Genomic DNA, 19,012 nt, shown 5'->3' on the forward strand with positions numbered 1-19,012 from the left:
TTCCCCTGATATTCACCCCCAGGTCGATACCGGAACAACCACAGCTCTCTTGATGGTTCCCTTTGCCGTTGACCTTTTACCATGTCTAAAGCAAGTGGAACAGCCGCAGCTTGTTCCCATACTCCCTTTGATGCTTGAAAGCCTCCCCATCCATCATGCCATGGATGTAGCATTCCCCGATGAGCTCACACTGGTACTGACTCTCGAGAGAGGTAGCCAGGTCCGGCGGTTTGCTTTCGGCTGTGTCCTTCCTGAGCGCTTTCCGCACGCCGACCGAGGCGAACTTGACACTTGGCGATTGAGCAGGGACCGCAAGGCCTTTCTCCGACGGTGTTGCACCATTCATACCGGACTCCAATGTTGTTGAATTTGTGCCTGCCGCGCTCTGAGTCGGTGTTTCGTTCGGCGAGGGGAGGGACGAGGTTGACTGAGAAACTGTCGACAGCCGTACTGACTCGGTACCGTCCGGTTGCGTCTCGATGATTTCAGGTTTCTGGTCAAATGAGGAACTCATGCTTCCGTGCTTGGATGGCGAGCGAAGCCTCCGAAGCACAAGAGGAACACTGCAGCCGTACAATATGCAAATCAAATCTCCCTCTTGAGCTTCAGCGGGAACCAAGCCCAGGAACTTGCTCGAGCCCCGTCTTCCTTCTGTCAACATCATCTGCCGACCCCATATCACGCCCTGAACCCGTCTGAGAAACTCTGATGCTATCGACGGACACCGCCCAGATGTTAGAAGTTCTGTAGTGTTTATGCCACCTCTCCGACTGCGCTGCTCAAACATCCACTTGCAGGCCAGAGGGAAGTACGCTGGAGGGTAGCTTTTGCCATCTTGGCCTCGGTCGGCTACGAGGGTTCGCCAGAGGCGATCGGGGACAGGATTTGGAGGGCCCGGCCAATCGACGAGGTCGAGCCACGTAGAGGGAATGATGCCCTCATATGCTGGGCTCCTTGTGGTTCCAACGGCATCGAGTACAAACCCGGTGGCTACCAAGACTCTGTCCTGAATGAAGCCCTTGCTTGGGTATATCTTTGTCTTGCCGCTGGCATTGTAGATTCTCGGTCCATGGCCCGGACAGCCCACCAGAGGATCAGCAAGAACTCTTCTATACACATTATGACCGGGCTGCTTGTCAAAAGGCGTGCTATTCAGCTGGGTGATCCACGAAGGCAGCTTTGGTTCATCGGGAGGTGGCTCTGGAGCCCAGGGGCAACAGATGATGTCGAGGGTCTTGGAGCGACCGATCGCAAACTCGAGGAACTCCTTGCAGACCACATAGACGCTCCTATTGTAGTCGACAATGATGGACGTGGGATATCCCTCAAAGTGCTTCTCTGCGTTTCTTAGGTTGCGGTCGGAGACTGAGCGACAGCTGAAGGATGATTGCCAAGCTGCGACAGGGGGCTTCAGTGATGTTGATCTTCTGGATAGCTTCTCGGGGCTATCGGCAGAGGATGTTCCTGCCACTCGCCTTGGGAACGGGGTTCGAAACTTGATCTGGTTCGACGGTTCCGGCATATGTTTCCCTAGATCATAGTCCGACACGTCTTCATCGGACGAGATACCGGCCAATGTGGGCGAGTGCTGAGGAGTCTGCAAGAGGTGATAGTCTGACATGGCGCCTCCGTGCTGTGCATCTGGTTGTGCGTCATGAGCGAGCCAGAGGACGGCGTAGATGGTGTCGTGAGGAGATGCAGCCTCAAAGGCAGCCATGGTCGAGATCAATCCTTCTAGGGAGAGCAGGCGCTCAAGCACGGCGCCGTCTTCTGACTTTCTGAACAGATTGCTCGTGAGGTCCACGAGACACTTGGCTCCCAGGGCGTCCACCTCTCCGAGATAATTGGGATGATTCTGAAACTTTTCAGATCTCTGGAATAGCGCCCGTAGATCCTGATACCTTGAAGTGAACAGCGCAACAGAAGCAGAGAAATCCTCCCAGGAAACGCTCCTCGTCCCGCAAAGAAGCGTCGCCCTCCGCGCGAGCGAAATCTCCTGCACGATCCACCGCCTATTGAACCAAGGCCTCTGCATCAACGCCAACAACGCCGCCCACTCCTCTGGCGTACCGGGGTCTTTAGTTAACGGGTCAAAGTCGTCAAGGTTGAGAAGTTTGTCGATAAAGTCGACTGCGCCTGCGTCGTCACCGCCCAGCCAGACGGACACGCCCTCTGCTCTGTTGTAGATCATGGCCATTTTGGGGATTTGGGTGCTTTTCTCTACGAGGTCGGATTGGTTTATGCAGACTGCGTCGATCCAGAGGAGACGGGATTTATTCGTGGGGATGTCCTGTCTTAACCGGCGTAGAGCGAGGTCGAGATTTGGCGTAATGTCGAGGGTCGCAGTCTCCCCGTCGCCGACGACGATGCTCAACGTATGCGGAGAGATTGGGAGTGAACCCCATGTATATGAGAGGGCCTCGTACGGCGGCGCATTTTGCACGTCGGAGCCTGTGTCGCGGGTGACTAAGACCTGATGTCCCTCCTCCGGTTCCTCATTCTCGGGGAGTCGAAAGATGACCAGGCTGCCCTCGAGTTCGGCATCATAACTGCCAGCGCTGAGGGCTAGTAACCGGATCTCATCTGGCTGTAAGCGCTGGTACTGATATGTTGTCATTGCCGGCGTTTTGTGTCTGGTGGTTGTTGGATTTGAGGCTCTGTGAGATTGCCATATCCGGTGAGGCACAGCACCTCACGTGGTGGGGATCGGAGGTCAGCGCCGCGCAGCTGAACTGGGATGAATGAAGCCTTTGATCAACGCATTTGGACCAATCATCTTCCCACTTGTTTCCCAAATAATCAGTTGTCAGTTTGTGCCTCATTTTGATCTCGTTTTGATGTGTGTGGGAACAGTCGGGTTGGACATGTATCGCTGCCAAGCCAATCGCGTGCATCCACTCATGGTCTAAACATTACCTAGATGACATAGCCGTTCAATCCTAATCCTGATCCTAATCACGCTTTAGTCCTAAGGCTCACCATGTTGTCGTCCTGGGATGGATATCGCCTCGCGACGCCGAAATCTCCCATCTTGAGCTCACTTTGGAGCCTTGCCTTCAACAACAAATCAAAGCGTAATTGGTTTAGTGGTAAAATTCTCCGTTGCCATTCGAGTAACGTCGGGGAGCCCTGGGTTCGATTCCCAGATTACGCATTGCAACTTCACTTTTTGTGATTTCTTTTTGCACTATGTCAACAACTCTGCCGCTTATATGACACTCACCGAGATTGCATCGTCAATCTCAAGCGTCATTGGTCTAGGGGTTAGGATTCAACTCTTCCATTAGAGAGAAGTTGAGGCTCGGATTCGAATTCCGGATGACGCATTCGCTTTTTTTTTTTGCCGTTCATGTCTTCTTTTTGCTTTGGATGCCTTGGGATGTTGCTGAAGAGTGCCCTCCAGCTGAGGCATTTCAGGGTCGTCGTAGTGATAGGAGGCCATGCCAGTCGACAGGCCCCGAATCTGGCTGTGTCAGAGCCAATGTTGATCCTGGGGCCTTTACCTGGTTTCTCAAGGACGAAGGTATGGATATCTCATCTGGATACAGAACTCTGTGGCAGTATTTTGAAGAACTGCAGGGAGTGTATGACATCTGACTTCAGGAGGTCCTGCAGCCCCAGAGGGAAAGCCAACTCCATCGATTCCAAGAGCATGACAGCCTCAGCTTGACCAATGAACACCACATTGGAAAGCGGGTGTTCGTTCTGCACGCCGTAGATGCAAAACAGCTTTCGTCGAGGAGCCTACCAGAGATGATGGCTTCAACGTCACCTACGGGGCTCATCTTCTCTGCTCCAAGACCCACTAGTGAGATGCTCCCAACTACTCGCACAGGTCCTCCTAGCACAGGAAACAAATCGTTTCTGCTCATATTTCACTCAGTGATATCGTTCTTTGCTTCATCACGAGTTCCTTGCATAGCCACGGGGTTCTTCAATGCAATGCGGACTAAAGCTGCCAAGTCAACGTCAGTGACACTACGCTTGTCTCTTGTCCTTTGGTCGGGTAAGGGGGCGACACTTCCCTGAAGCCGACACTGTACTAAGCTTCGAGCACGTAATTTGGTATCATTCCTATCCACACAGTCTAAGAGCTGACTTGTTGGCGACTTATTCCAAATCAAATCCCTGATGCCCGAGTTGGCCGCCGGCCGCTATCGACACACCAGATATCCGAGCCATCCGTCCATTCCAGCGAGCCCTGGGATGGGAATTCCAGACCCTAAACCACTGGTAGACCATATCCACAAGCAAGGCGTTTCAGAGCATTCGTCATGGCCTGGCGTGACTCTCATTTGGCATCACCCCGTGGGGATGGTGACGGCGTCACATCACGGCCCCGTAACCCGGCGGAGCCCATGGAGCCGCCTTCTCCAGAATCTCTTCCCCGGATACCGTCGAATCGTGGGGATACAGAGGCCCACGAGGTTAAATCGAGACAAGGGAACAGCTTGTTACCAAAGTTGTTGTGTTCAGGGGGGGTGTTCGTGGGCCCTTCTCGGCTTTCGACGGCTCAAGTTTTTGTCGCTAGAGAACCCCATGGGGAAACGCAATCCCAGGAAACCATTAAGTAATAGTCGTGAGGTTGAATATAGATCTCGTAATAGACTGGTTAGATGTCTGGGGAAGTCGCGCACGGGCAGATGGAAACCTTGTTCAACCATTCATGTGCAATTCCCAAGTTGCTGCGCTGTAGCGTCTGGGAGAGGTGGTTGCTTTTCGGGCGTCGGGCTTTCATTTAAACGCGGGGGGAATAGAAGCTAAACTGCGAACGGGCAATTTCTAGAATGACGGTAGAGCCCCTTGGCGGGCGCCGGGCCGTTGCTGAAGCCAATGCAGGGCGAATCAGCACTGTAAAATGGAGGGGGAGAGTGCTGACTGGGGGTAAGGTTGTTTTTTGAGTTGGCCAAAATGTACTGTGAGTAGCAATACATGGTGAACCAGGGAGCTATGGCTAGTCGCGCTAGTAGAGCTGACATGGTGAATTCGTGATGTAAGAGGATGCTCCTGACGACGAACCTGAAATTGATGATTCTCAAGGTTTACCCCAGACCCCGCTAGCTGACACGTTGATTTGATCATGTAAGAAGCAATTCGCTGTCCCGTCTTTCTTTACCCCAGATGACTAAAGCAAGATGGTGGAGTTCCCCCCCAGACTGTGGCGGAGCGGACTTGAAGGGTTCCGTACCTAGGCAAGGACGCGCCGGGGATGCAGGACAAGGTGTTCGTGACTTGCCTTCCCTGGCAGCTAGCACAGTGCTACTCCCACCTCCAGGTACATCCCCCTGTCTTCCCAAGCCAGACCTTGACTTCATACATCTTGGCCTCTCCAAAACCCCATACCAAGACACGGACAAATTCTACGAACCATCCAATAAACACAACAAAGGGTTCTAGAACCCATCTTCCCCCAAGAAAAAAGACATTACACGCCCCCTCAGGCTATGCTCGGCCATCGCCCGCAACCTCATCCCCCTTCTCCGCACGAGCCCCTCCCCGGGTCTCTCGCCTCTACAACCCCGCACCTCTCTCCAATTTCCATAAGGTAAGTTGTACGTACGCAAAACACCAAATTTGCGGCCGCTCCCCAGGTTTTGCAAAATAAACGGATTGACCTCTCTTTTACCTTATCTTGCGTGGAGCCCCTATTCCTCTTCCCCGTAGTGGAGTTTTGTCCTTTCTCGGGTGCGTGCTCCGGGACAAAGTACTGTACTTGAGTGACTTAAGGGACCGTTGGGTAAGATTGAGTGTGAGATGGACCCCTTTGGCGACGTTGCTACGCTGCGCCTTACATGGCACGATACCAAGAGACGAGCGGTGCGCTTGTACGGACCAACGGCGCCGCCTCTGCCGGATTCCTCCGTTCCCTCATCGGCGTTTTGTCTACTGTCTCGTGGCAATTGCTTGTGAAGAGTGTTGGAGGCCTTGGGAAGACTCCAAGTGAGTCCATCTCCGTCGAGGCAGACCCTCACTTTTCACCTCAACTCACCTCGCCTGTGCTCTCACCTTGACCTCGGTCGGGAACGGTGAATCTGGATTGTACGTAAAAACATCTCTGGATCTCGAAACGGTAACAAATCTCGCAGAACTGGTGATGGATCCCCACACAAGCTGGGTCTTGGGTCAAGCTGTTCGCATAACATGGTGGATCGAGAATGTGACAACATCACGACTTCGAGGCAGCACGCCAAATGCAATCGACGACAAGCCAACTTTACGCCTACCTATCATCTCTCTTGGACTCCTGCCTTCAAGGCCACTATCACCTCCTCAAATCTATCTAGGCCCCGATCAGCATAGTCCTTGTCAGCGTCACGACTACCCCAACAGCTCACCAAGTTCATAAACCCAACGCAGCCCATCCCTCGCTCCTCTCCCCTTCATCGCATTTCCATACGTAAAATCCCATTCTTTCCCTGCCCCACGTGACAAATCGTCACCTCACATGGCATCACTCATGACAAAGACCCTCCCGCAAAGGCAGTCCAATCTCCAGAAACTCCACCGGCATCGGTCATCAATCACGCAAAGGGCGCGCTCGCGACCCACCCGACGACAAGTTTTCTCTGGATCCTGTAGAGCACGTAGGGCGCGATGGGCGTAATTGACATGTTCCCCAGAATATGATTTCTGTGTTTAAAATGCTTTCGTAGACCTTCTTTTTGTTCTTTGAGTGTTCCTCGTTATGTTCCTGGCCACCTTCTCCAACTTTTCTCCAACTTTTTGACTTCGGCCCCTGCATCTACGCCGCCCTCCTGCAATTACCCTTTTTGGCAACACCATCCACACCAACTTGAACATCGACAACAGCCACCACAACGCCAACCAACCGTCAAGATTCACGTCACGCTCCAACTTTACGGCTTCCAAGTACCATCACTTCCCAGCATACTGGCGCCTCGACAACTCTCATCCAGACAACATTACCATCCATCACACCACATCACATCACAGCAGACAACAAGATATTATAAAGCAATGTGCTTGTCAGATTATGTGCAGAAGTTCCTGCATATGGTATCTAGCGATAAATGATGTACACGAGAGTCAAAAGATCGGAGGCCTGCCCCCATGCGAACGCTGCCATCGGCAAGTGCTGGTGCCACGCGGGTGAGGAGTAGTCTCCTTCTAGACGCATTCAACAAGGGACCTCACGCCCCATTCCCAATCAATCAATCCACAAGCTTACATGATCTTGTGGAGGAAGCGGCGCCAAGCGGGCCATGTAGCCATCTCAGCCCTGAACTTGTTGATCTCCTCCCAGTCATGCTCACGACGACCAGTGTCGACGTCAATCTTGTCAATGGAGAGCCAACCCTCTCGCTTCCAGATATATCCGACGGCCCAGAAGAAGAGAACGACAGGCAAGGCCAGGTACGACATGAAGAAGCCTTCGACAGTGCCCATACCGGACGATCCAGGGGGAGCGACAATGGCAACATAGAACTATACTTATTAGCATGGTTCTCCAGTACTTGCTCAACGAAACTTACCTGGGCGATCAAGACGAGGGAGATGAGGAAAAGGCCGAGCCACGAGCCATAGACGCCACCAACAGCCTGGAAGGGGATCTCATCCAGAGTGTGACCCTGGTGAGCCCAAGCCTTGCGGAAACGGATGTGGGCCAGGCAGATGGAGCCCCAGGTGAAGAGAGTTGACAGACCAGAAAGAGCCAGGAGCCAGTCAAAGATCTCTCCACCCTTGGGGTCAAGGTTGACATAGGCGAGGAATCCCATGACGATGTGGATAAGGACAGAGAAGGTGGGGCGACCACCACGGTCAATGTAGGCAAAGACCTTGGGGGCGTAGCCGTGCTCAGCCATAGCTGTCAGGGTACGAGAGCCACCATAGACAGCCGAAACACCAAGGGAAAGGACCGAGACGAGGATGATACTGTTCATGAAGTGGTTAAGACCAGTGAGACCCGAGTACTCGCCAACCAAGACGAAAGGAGAGGCCTTGGCGTTGGAGTAACCGCTAATGTCAAGTCGGGGGTCGGCGGAGCTGATGAGAAGACCGACGAAGAGGAGACCGAGGACGTAAAAGAGGGTGATTCGCCAGAAAACCTGCTTGATGGCGCCGGGAAGAGCCTTGGTAGGGTTGCTAGACTCGGCAGCAGCAAGACCGACAAGCTCAGTTCCAGCAAAGGAGAAAGCAGCAGTGACGAAGACGGAGCAGAAGCCCTTGAAGCCGTTCTTGAACGCACCAGGATCGTCGTGCCAGAGACGGTCACCCCAGAACTCGTTGTAGCGGCCGTTGCTAGGACCGCCACCGCAGACAAGGACGAGGCAAATGATCATGAAGACGACGATAGCTCCCAGCTTGAGGCAAGACGACCAGAACTCTTCCTCGGCGTATCCGATACCACCGAAAACGTTGATGAAGATGATGGCGACGAGGAAGATGGTGATGAATATACCCGGTGATAGTTCATCGTTCCAATATTGGATACAGACGGAACAGACTGTTAGTTCGAGTGGTAAGACGACTGCCCATTGAGCGACATAGTTCCAACCCATGGCGAAACCCCATGAAGGATCGATAAAGCGAGACGAGTAGATGTAGAAGCCACCGGAGACGGGATACATGACAGCAAGTTCACCAAGAGCGAAGACTGTTGGAAAAGATGATTAGCGCTTGGTTTGCACATGGGGAAACAGGGAACACATACCGACGTTGAAGATCATGACACCAATGATGAGGAAGTCAATGGTGAGAGAAGCAGGGCCCTATGTCGCTCATTAGATATGGAAGCAGACAGAGCCAAGTGCCGTCAACTTACACCGTTGTAAAGGGCCTTTCCAGAACCGACGAAGAAACCAGCACCGATAGAGCCACCGATGGCAATCATCTGCAGATGGCGGGGCTTCATTCGACGATCGAGCTCGATAGCACCGTCGAAGCGGCGCTGCTTGAAGGACTCAAGAGTGAGACCATTTCGGGTCAGGTAGCTCTCCTGCTCGAAAGCATAGCCGGCACCGGTCTGGACATCGCCATTGTGGTTGTCATAGTCGGTGACCTTGGCGCCCTTCTCGGCGCCAGCGTCACTTGGATTCTCCAAGCTGGAACCCATATTGGGCTATCTCCCAATGGGCGTGTTGAGGTTGTTGCGGTTGTGCAGGTGCAGACCTAGCTTCTACCTCGATGTGGTGAGGAGAAGACCTTGGAGGAGGAGCGGGAAGGAAAGACAAGAAGGGTCGAGTGACCTCTGAGGGGAGAAGGAAGAGACGATGATGGACGGAAACAACAGAAGACAAGAGGAGGGGGATCGGCCTTCTTAAAGACGTCTCGAGTCTAGAGTGAGAGAGGTGAGAGGCAAAGGATAACCGAACGGATGGGATGATGGAGACGGGAAGGGCATGGGTCGAAGCAACCTAGCTCCGGGGGCTAAAGTTGGGTTGGGTCGAGGGGTCCAAGTCGAAGAAGCTCTCGAGGGACGTTGCAAGCAGAGGACCCACGATGGAACTCGCTCGTACCCAAATAGCGTTGCCCGGGGTCGACTGAGCTCCTAGCTTCCTGCTACCGACTAGTGTCAGGTCGGAGGCCTTGGTGTGTTTGTGAGGGTGGTGGGGAAGAGGCGACAACGAGAGACGAAGAAACGAGAGGAGCCTGAAGGCCAAGACTTTGGATACGGAGGAACATGGATGATTGGGGTAGGTCGAAGTCATGGAAGATGGCGAAGCGGAGAGTATCACCGACATGGACAAGGACCGGGCAAGAGAAGGAAGCAAAACGCAGGCTCCGATTTGGCAGAGGCGATCATTGCTGTCGCGGCTACGCGCACCCCTTGTTTCTCGCCTGGATGAGATCCGCGACACAAGGAGATTTGAGCAAAGACAATGGATGGATGCATGGTGTGTGAGGGAAGATGGATGTTGATGGGAGGGGGGTGCACGCCCATGTCAGCACTGTGCGAGCTTTATTTCTTGGCATTTACTCGTTGTACAATGTCTGCATCGCCCCTTCCGTCTAGGCTCTTTTTCTGCTCTTGCTAGCAACAGCGAAAAACAGGCTTCACAGCGAGGAAGGAAGAAGCCACTCTCTCAAACTCGACCAGGCTAAGCACAGGCCAAGCAGAAGATCTCCCAGACCAATTCACAGAGTGGGGAATTGGGGAGTGGGTTCCAAGGCTGTCCCCACATTTCATGAAGAAGGAGAGGTACAGGTACTTTCTCCAGGTACCTGCACCTTTGCCTGCCCCTGCCCTGCTTTGCCTTACCTTGGCCCCAAGCTGTTTACCTCGGGCAGGGCTCCCTGCTCTCTTCCCCGTGCTGTGCTCTACTCTCACTCCATGCCCACACGCAGTCACACGCATGCGCATCCATCTCGGACTTTCTGCTACTCACCTTTGCCCGACAAGGGGCAAATCGTTGCGATTCAGCCCTTTCTGAACCATGGCTGCTTATGAGAAGCTGATCTTTGCCTGCAGGCAGCGCAGTTAATCACCACAAAAAAGCAACGTTTGCTCTCGGGACTGCTGACCGGGCCTGCAAAGCATCCTCCCCGTTGCCCCCCATCGGCACATGGACAATGTGGAACCCAACACAACCAACACACGACGCTCTTGTGCTGCTCCTCTCCTCAAATGTCTTGTGCGTCCGGGATGTTGGTCCAACTCGTCGGGTAGCAGCATTGCGGAGACAGAGAGTCAAGCCATGAAGCCCCCTTGCTCATTCACTCGGCCAATGTTTTGGAGGATAATCTGCCACCAAAACCATCAGTTCTCATGAGCAAAAGAAGCAGTTGATGGAGGCTTCGCCTCGGATCCTTCCCGTCTGTCGTTAAAGAGGGTCGTGACTCAATATCATACAAAACACCATGACACACAGGCGATTGGGGTCATGCCAGTCAATGTCTTGGCATCAGCTATGGAGGGTTTGCAGTTGAATGTCGACTTGGTCAATGGCTCAGGTTGTCCAAGACCAGGGCTGTTGTCTCCAGGCCAAGATACCAAGACATGCTCGACTCCAAATGCCCAGCCTTACCCCAATATTTATCTCGTGGCATCAAAGTCAACACCAAAGCATGCCTCGTCATTCCAATTAACACTATTCACACTCTCAGCCGTGTGTATTTTGCCTATTCTCACCGCAGCGGCCCCCACCCGCGTCTCGAGAGGATCTCACCAGCCGCCGTCAGCCATTCCTATCTCAGGCGCTCTCCACGTCTATCCACTACAGATAAGAGACTCGCAAGATCGCTCACGCAGTCGCTTGGCTGCAGAGATCAAAGGCCAGGTCATTGTGGCTCCTCTTGATCCATCCCAGGGCAGGCTTTGCCTCCCATGTCATTCATCACCACCTGCAACGACAACAGCCCCTACTCGGTGGCCCATGCTTGCTATCTCATTGCCCACCCCTACTGTCCCCGGTCAATTCCCTTCTTGCTGCCCGTAAACCGCAATTTGTTAACCTTCCGAACGGCCCGCGGGCACTTCTCTAACGAGCCGTTTGGGATGCATCATTCTGTACGGGGCTCTTTGAGGACCTTCCATTTTGGGAAGTCCGGTTCTTTAGCTGTCAATTCTGGGGCTGATGATGGACTCTATTGCGACTCCGCAATAATCACAATGCGGTAAATGCACAGAGAAGAGGCATTGGCAGGTCATGCAGCAAAAATCCCCCAAGGCCAAGTTCCGTCAAATCATTGCCCATCAGCTCTGTGACGTCCTAGCGGCGGATGCGCCACTGATGCAAAGTCTATCCAGCTCGGCAGATTGGCGTCATAGCAAAGGTCACGTTTGGTGCAGCCATGAGCTGCGTGTTTCACCCATTCACGACGCGTCGGAAACACCGCCTCTCCTTCCGGACGCCTGGTTACAGATATACCCACCCGACACGGAGATGATTCGCTGTCACCAATGGCCTCTCTCGCAAAGAGCACTATGAACTGGTGCCCTGCGCAGCCATGGCCATTGCCGGGCCCTGACGAATCGCCACAAGCCAACTCGTTACTCTCCCTCATCTGCCTCTACCGGTCCCAGTCGTGTGGTGCCACTCATCATACGCTTCCTCGGCTGTCGTGTCGGAGCTTCTCCAAGGGCCTCAGCAGCCGCGGGCCGCCCCTCCATGGCGCAGCCGTGTGCAGTGAGAGGTGACGGATTGTCAGCGCCTCCTACTCCATCCCGCAGGGAAGACAGGGGGAAACAACCGACTAGAATGCGACATTTTTCTTCTAGAAGCCGCACCGCGCGACTTGTGAGAGGGACTGCTAGCTCTCCTGGGCACTAGCGTGTGCGATGGCAACGAGCCGAGAGGCACTTGCAGGCATCGCAGCGCACCGATCGAACGAGCGAGCAGCTGGAGGAACGCCTCAGATCTTGAATTATTGAACCAGGGACACTTGAGGCCCCCCGGTTCGCAGGCAGGCAAGCTAGCTGGCTTCCCTTCCCAGCTTGCGTGGTGCGACGCGACGGCAGAGCACCCACCGGCACTATCATTCATTGCATTGTGGTTCAGCGGCGCGGCTAAGGAGCCCGCCCCCGGGCGGTTTCTGCTGAAGAAGCTGCGATAGCACCAAATTCTACAGCTCCAAGACGGGGGTTGACCCTGGCCCACCAAGCCAAATGTGACAGCCTCCAGCGGCTGCGCTGCGGCAATCACTCTGCCGGGAGTCGGCTGCAGTTGGATTCGGTCACGGCGCACGTTTAATACCTACTCCAGACATTGAGATCTTCACTCCGCAAACGTTGAATCTAAGGTTACGGGGCGATACGTAACAGTTTGCTTTCAATCGCCATTACCCCGTGGGCAAGACGTGGTCAATCTGGGGACGGCTCCAGTGCTCGAGCCGGACATCTGATGCTGACGAGCAGTAACTGTCCTTTGAGGAAGTTCCCCAGACGTTTGTACGTAACGCAATGCTTTGTGAGAGGGTCCTTTTTTTCGGTGGCTCCAGCGGTTGAAGGGCCCGAGGCCTGGCATCGCCATTCGGGCCTCCTCGCAGGGTTTAAGCATGATGGGGATTCAAGTGGGCTCGGACATGACCGGCCGTGCCGCCCTTGCTTGCGGAGCCAGTAATATCTGAACAAGGTCAGGCGCCCCTGACCTTGCGACGAGATCTCCATCACTCGGGTGGCTGTGCACTGTGTACTTGGGAATGATCTGCTCACACAGGCGACTGTTGGACACTCGGGACGATGGGCACGACATGACACGGAGTAGAGCTGAGGCTCCTTTGCGCACCACCACGGGCTTTCACGGGAACGGTTCGTGGTCGCCTCACCCGGTTAAGCAACATTCAGCCTCTAGCATTTGACAGGCACCCCCAACAGTCAATCTTGCTCAACGAGCTGCCCAATTAGTCCAACCTAACGACTCGTGGCTCTAGCGGAACCGATGCAAAAGAAGGTTATTGCAATGACCTGCGGCGCTAGTCATGAAGCGGCCGACTTGTTGCGACACGCCAATGAGAGCGAATTCCCACTTCAGACACTCTCGGAGGTTTTCGTACTACGTGCAAGAGCTTGAACCATACCAGGGCCGGTTTGGAGTTTGACGCGACTAGCAAAAGTCGACAGATGGGGGTTGACGACGCGGCATAGACCGTCGATTCGTTCATCCAGATCCGGTCCAATGGATATCAATTCCCAAAGTTTCTTGAACTCTTCGTCGGGGTAGTTACGCGTCCAGCATCGCAAGTCCTCGGTGAGCATGTGTTCCGGAACCCAGCCGGGGCCGAGCTATCCCACGGAGTCGGGTTGCCTGCCTGTTAGAGAGTCTTGGCTCAGGCTATCTCGCCCCCGTATTGCATTGCCTGCATCGCAACAGGCGGCTCTCGACCCGTTCTGCCAAGGCATGATCTGGATGCGAACTGCTACACCGGTGCTCCCAACGGTGGTGGCCTCGGACGGGGCGGATTGGAATCAGTGCTCTGCTCTGGTGTGTGTCTCGTCCGTCGTCGACGCCGCCGGCCAATCTCCAGCTTGATGGGCCACGGACCCAACGTTGCCGAGCTAGATTCTGCATCACATGAGTCCCATCGTTCCAGAATCTCACTTCCTCGTGTGACAAGGGCAGGGCTGACTCTGTGCCCCGACCTGGGTTTCACCTGCGAGGCGCATTGGCCAGAAATTGTGGTTCAGCGATGTCAATTCTCAAAGTCAGAGTCCCACTTTGACTTGACTCTACGCGATAATAATGCCCGGGATAGAATTGGAGATAGAGTAGTGACACTGCGAGTGACAGGTCGCCGACGGAGACTAGGGAGGTTGAAGATCCGGCTGGCAACATTGAGGTTTGTTGTTGAGGGTGTTGGCATGCTGACGGCAGCGACGGCTACGCATAGCGACACGGTCAGCCTTGGCACTGCACGCGCTTATCCTGCGTACGTGGGTATTGATCCAGTGGTTCGAAACAGGCAGGAGAATACCGAATATGAGATGCGCAAAAGGTAAAGTTGAAGGTCGTGATGCTGTTGTTGCAAATATCACAAGTCTGTTAAAGACGAGCAACATGGATTGTAGTCGCGGCTATGCAGCCTCATCACACATTGCTACCATGAAATGCATGCCCAGCACGCCGAGATTCCATTTTCCTTCGAGAAACACTCAAGCAAGATGGGGAAGGTCACCAAGATCTTGGCGCCGCGTCAAGATGTATTTGTGTAGGGTAGCATCGCCGACAGCATTGGACCAAAGGTGCCAAAGACGGTACCTTCCAAGACGGGCCATACCCTGCGCTCGTGGACGATCAATTGCTCCGTGTCTTGGGCTGATTTGGTAGCATACGGGAGTGATTTGACATGCATTTCTACAAAGAGGTTCGTTTGTACGTGATCCCTCGATGGCAGCTCATGTAGTGTAGGATCGTTGCGTGACGTCGTTTCTTTTTATCTTATCGCCCCTATCTCCCTCCCCCATGCAACCATCACGTATGCCACATCCCATGGGCTGTGGGAAAAATTGGGACCAGATCTGCCCCGGACTTGTGAGTAAAACTTTATGCAAATTACTCTATTTTCTTTCTTAATCTTGCAATCACTCTTGACTGGCTATCTGTTGCAAGGGGGGAGGGTTCCACCCGACCTTATCTAACATTTGTCGGCCCGTTTACTGCGAGGCGTGTTGTTTTTTTTGAAGCTTAAAAATGGGACAGAGGGATGCTCCACCTCGGCGTGGGTAAACCCCATTTACGGATGGGATTTGCGTCTCGTTGCGGGCGTTCGGTTGCTGCCATTCGGAAACTCCGGGGTGTGTCTGTTGGTTATTCTCTCGTCGTGTTTCAAAGTCACTGCATCCCCTTTTGAGTTTTTTTTCTTCTGCTCACTTTAGTTGCGGCGGGGACGAAGTCGTGAGGTGATTCTTCGGACTCGCCGGATAAGGAACTCGTGAGTAACGATACACGACGATAACTGTTGCTTACGACTCATCGAGGCTTACTGATTGATTAAGTTGATGCCTGAGGAGGAAGATGCGACCTTTGAGTTTTCTTGCATTGGCGGAAGTGCCTGTGAGAAGGATAAGAAATCAACAGACTGCCAACGCAACGAGTTGTGGTGGTCACGGCACTCGGTCATGTTATGGTAACCAAGTCTACTCGCATAGTAGAGGTAGTGGCTACAGATTGAGAAAATCCCTAAATTTTATACAAATCGATCAGTTGTTCCAATAATCAGTTGCTATCGCGAGTTGCTAGCCTCTTACCGTACCAACCCGGCAGGTCTGGAAACGAGCCGTCACAGTTCAGACGTCCCTTCGGTGAACGACAGAGCCTTCGTGATGTTCCACTGTTTAATATATCCAACTCCTTCCAAGGATTTCTGTGTTTTATGGATGCCTAATACCAATGTCTGAACTCGGTTGGCCATGGGTGTGCCATCATGGTGACCCCATCAGTTCCCGGGTCCTCCCCTCGAGGCCCAGGCAACTCATCTTGGCCTTATATTCGACAATTAAGTTCTCTCTGTACTGTTTGGCCTTTAAGAAACCCCTCTGGGCGACATGAAAGTTGAGTTGACAACGCTCATTTCTCATCATTGTCTCTTGTTTCGTGGCCGGATATCACCTTTCACGAGACATAGCCCAAGAGACCCATTCAAGATGACTATGGTCTGAATCCCGCAAGTAGTGTTTCTTTTGAGGTCGGCGAGAAATGGCAGACATACCACCTTTGAAACCATCCATTAATTTTCCCTGACTGCGTAAAGCGAAGCTGACTCTTCGATCACACACTGAAGTTGGAACAACAACTGTACCGTCTGCACGGCCAATCCGGCACTCAGTTTGTTTTCTTCTAGGATTTTCTAGATAGGGAAAATACTCACATAATTGACTGGTAGGTACCTCAAGTGGTGAGTAGGAGACTGTGCAACAGCCGAGACGAGCCGAGAGAGTGCTGCTCTGTTGTCAAGAAGTCAGCATTACAGCCACATAACAAGTCGTTTGGAGCGTTAGTAGAGAGTTAGTTCCTCGTGCCCTAGACCCTAAGTTACCGCGCCGCAAGGAGCATTTGATGACGACGCATCATCAACTTCCACGATGAAGTGTCAGCCAAGTGTAAGTGGTGATCTGTCGGGTTGTCTTACATCCGCCCAGATGAGCTTCCTGGCATCAAATGGTGCATTCAGTAAGAATATGACATAAAGCCCAGGGTTGATAAGCATAACAACCTACTCAATGACTATGGCAATAGATATTGCGGGTTGGGAAGGCTTCGACGAAGAGGTTTCGCAACAGGGGCGGAAACTGATAAAGATCAAGTGAAAGACCCAACAAAAATGGCTGGTATGGTACATTGACAAGTGTGATAGCTACGGATATCTCTTATGTTCGTTATTATTCATGAAATATGTCTCTCTTAGCCGCCTGGACGTCTTTCGTTGAGTGATTCTTCATATGCGCTAGATTCAGAAGACGGTGTGGCGGTTAGGTTCTTGCAAGATGCTGAACTACACGTCAGTGTTGTCGCCATCTTGGATAGTGTTCTTCTCTCCTAAGCCCAGCACTCTCTGTCGCCCTACAAGAAGGAGATGGGACCATCCCAATCCTGGATAAATGAAGTCATCTCACTGCCGCACAAACCAATTCATCACCTCTGTCACTCTATACTTTTGTGCATAGTGAGTTGGCGTCTTGTTGAGAGGTGCCTAAAATAACCAAAATAGCAGTTTTCAACAGCATGTTGGCATAGTTATACCCAACACCGCATGTCATCGGGTGCTGTTCATTACTCAAATACTCAACTCGAGGTCCCAGGTGATTCCTATTCTTATCCGAATAACGATTTTCGAGTGAACCAGCCACAATGAATAAGGCATTGCAGATCAGGGTACTTCGTTGTTGATGGTTACACTTATCCTCTTAGCTAAAGAGAGTATTGGCTAAAGCATTAAGAATACATATCTCTAATGCTAGCATAAAAACCAATCCTGTAAACTACAATAACCTAGAGGAAACAGGGAAGACTGAAACACTACCCAATCGGCATGCCTCTTCAAATTGGCTTAGGTGTGAGGATGTCTTGGACTTGAAGGCCTTAATTGCAATGAAAGTTGACAGAGTTGCTGTATTTTCTGACAGAGAACTTAGTCTTCTGATATTTGATTCGATATCAATATTCTGATCAGAACCATGGTCGCTTCCTCTATGCCCGGTACTCTATTTTTTGTGAGCTGAAAAGTCCCAAGGTGAACAAAGTGGCCGTGTGGCGATGGATCTTGATGGCTGTGGGAAGAAAGCAGCTGGAAACTATGATTCAACATTACTTGATTTTGGAACCCGAGAACACAAGCCTGATGTACGGAAAGTTAAATTTCAACAAGGCCGAGCATTGGAAGAATACTGAGAGCTAAAATCGAGATCTATACGACTAGGATTTAGGTACACGACGAATGCATAACTTGGTTGCATCCAACTTGCCGGGGTGACCAAGACTGCAGCACGAAGAGCGACTTTCTGACAACTATGCCATGGAGGGCTGGGAGACATTAGAGTGAGTTATGGCCGGTATTCTGTCAAAAACTGTGTTTCTTGTTACTGCTTCACTCTGCTTATATGACAGGAGAAGCCTCTTGACTAGCAATGATGGATGCGTGCACTTCAATGCCTTTCAAACGAGGTTCTTGTTCATTCTTCAAAGTCATTTTGGTGAAAGAACGCATGTCTAGCCATTCGCAATCACCAAAAGTGCTAAGCTCGGACAACTTGTTTCTTGAGCATGGTCCAGGGCAGTAGGCGGCTGCTGTCGATCAAAACATCCCCCATCAGATTCCGGTCCGTCGGATTTACTTATTCGGCCGTCGAGGGATAATCCCTGGCATCACAGTATGGACTTTACACAGCACAAAGCTCTCTTTCTTTGTCTCCATGTTTCTTCCTGAACCAACGTTTCTGGGCTTTAAAAGGGGCCCCCTTTGGCTCGCAAGATGCATACGCGTGAATGATGTGATTGCCCTCTAAATTTATCCTGTCCTTGATCTAATCCATTCCCTGTGAGGCCCTTGCCGCTGAACACGTCCTGAAACCCGCTGTTAGCGCCACGGGGAGAGACTTGGCCTGTTGATGGGGTCAGCTGGGTGGAGTCTTGATGTGTCCTTGCGTCGCAAACAAGCTGACTGCATATAACCCTTGCTTGAAGCTGGCGGCTCGGCTGAAGACGTGACGGCGGGTAGGCTGGGATGTCTTGTTAAAAAAAGGGGCTGAAGGAGATGAAGAAGGTGCTTACTGAGGGCTAATTGCCCAGAATGAGGAATAAGAACTATAGGCTCATGTATAACACACGTAAGCAGTCAACTTTAACTACATAGACTCTAAAGATCTACAGAATGACGAACACATCAACAATTGCCAAATCTCGCAATGTCTGAAGATCCTCCGCACTTTCGGAGATGCTGGTGGAGGCTATGCAGAATACAACTCTAGCATTGGCTCATGAACGATGTGATGTACAGGGGTCGAGGAAAGACGGAATCGTGTGTAGGGAGGCGATTGGTTATGGTTGACGCCTCAAGCGCAACCATTCACGGCGCCAATTTCCACACTGCTTCGATTTCTGTCGTGACATTCAGCCTCTTG

The 19,012-nt window shown here is 52.4% G+C and overlaps 2 protein-coding genes and 2 non-coding genes across 4 annotated transcripts; 2 read left to right on the forward strand and 2 right to left on the reverse strand.

Annotated features, from left to right (window-relative positions):
- Window positions 1-85: 85 nt before the first annotated feature.
- Window positions 86-2,617, reverse strand: LRP88_03339 (HET domain-containing protein; the record flags this gene model as incomplete). The annotated part of the gene is made up of 1 exon (XM_083239965.1): window positions 86-2,617. One exon carries the CDS (start codon window positions 2,615-2,617, stop codon window positions 86-88), a length of 2,532 nt encoding a protein of 843 aa, XP_083105095.1.
- Window positions 2,618-3,072: 455 nt separating this feature from the next.
- On the forward strand, window positions 3,073-3,154 carry LRP88_03340. Its single transcript has one exon. It is a non-coding gene; the product is annotated as a tRNA-Gly (tRNA).
- A 92-nt stretch (window positions 3,155-3,246) lies between these two features.
- On the forward strand, window positions 3,247-3,326 carry LRP88_03341. The gene has a single exon. It is a non-coding gene; the product is annotated as a tRNA-Gly (tRNA).
- A 3,859-nt stretch (window positions 3,327-7,185) lies between these two features.
- LRP88_03342 (amino acid permease/ SLC12A domain-containing protein) lies at window positions 7,186-9,073 on the reverse strand (the record flags this gene model as incomplete). The annotated part of the gene is made up of 4 exons (XM_083239966.1): window positions 7,186-7,446; window positions 7,494-8,614; window positions 8,672-8,729; window positions 8,783-9,073. 4 exons carry the CDS (start codon window positions 9,071-9,073, stop codon window positions 7,186-7,188), a joined length of 1,731 nt encoding a protein of 576 aa, XP_083105096.1.
- Between the last annotated feature and the right edge of the window lie 9,939 nt (window positions 9,074-19,012).

Source organism: Fusarium phalaenopsidis, assembly GCF_050370095.1.
Source record: "Fusarium phalaenopsidis strain FUZ10S chromosome Unknown contig_32286, whole genome shotgun sequence".
NCBI lineage: Eukaryota > Fungi > Ascomycota > Sordariomycetes > Hypocreales > Nectriaceae > Fusarium > Fusarium phalaenopsidis.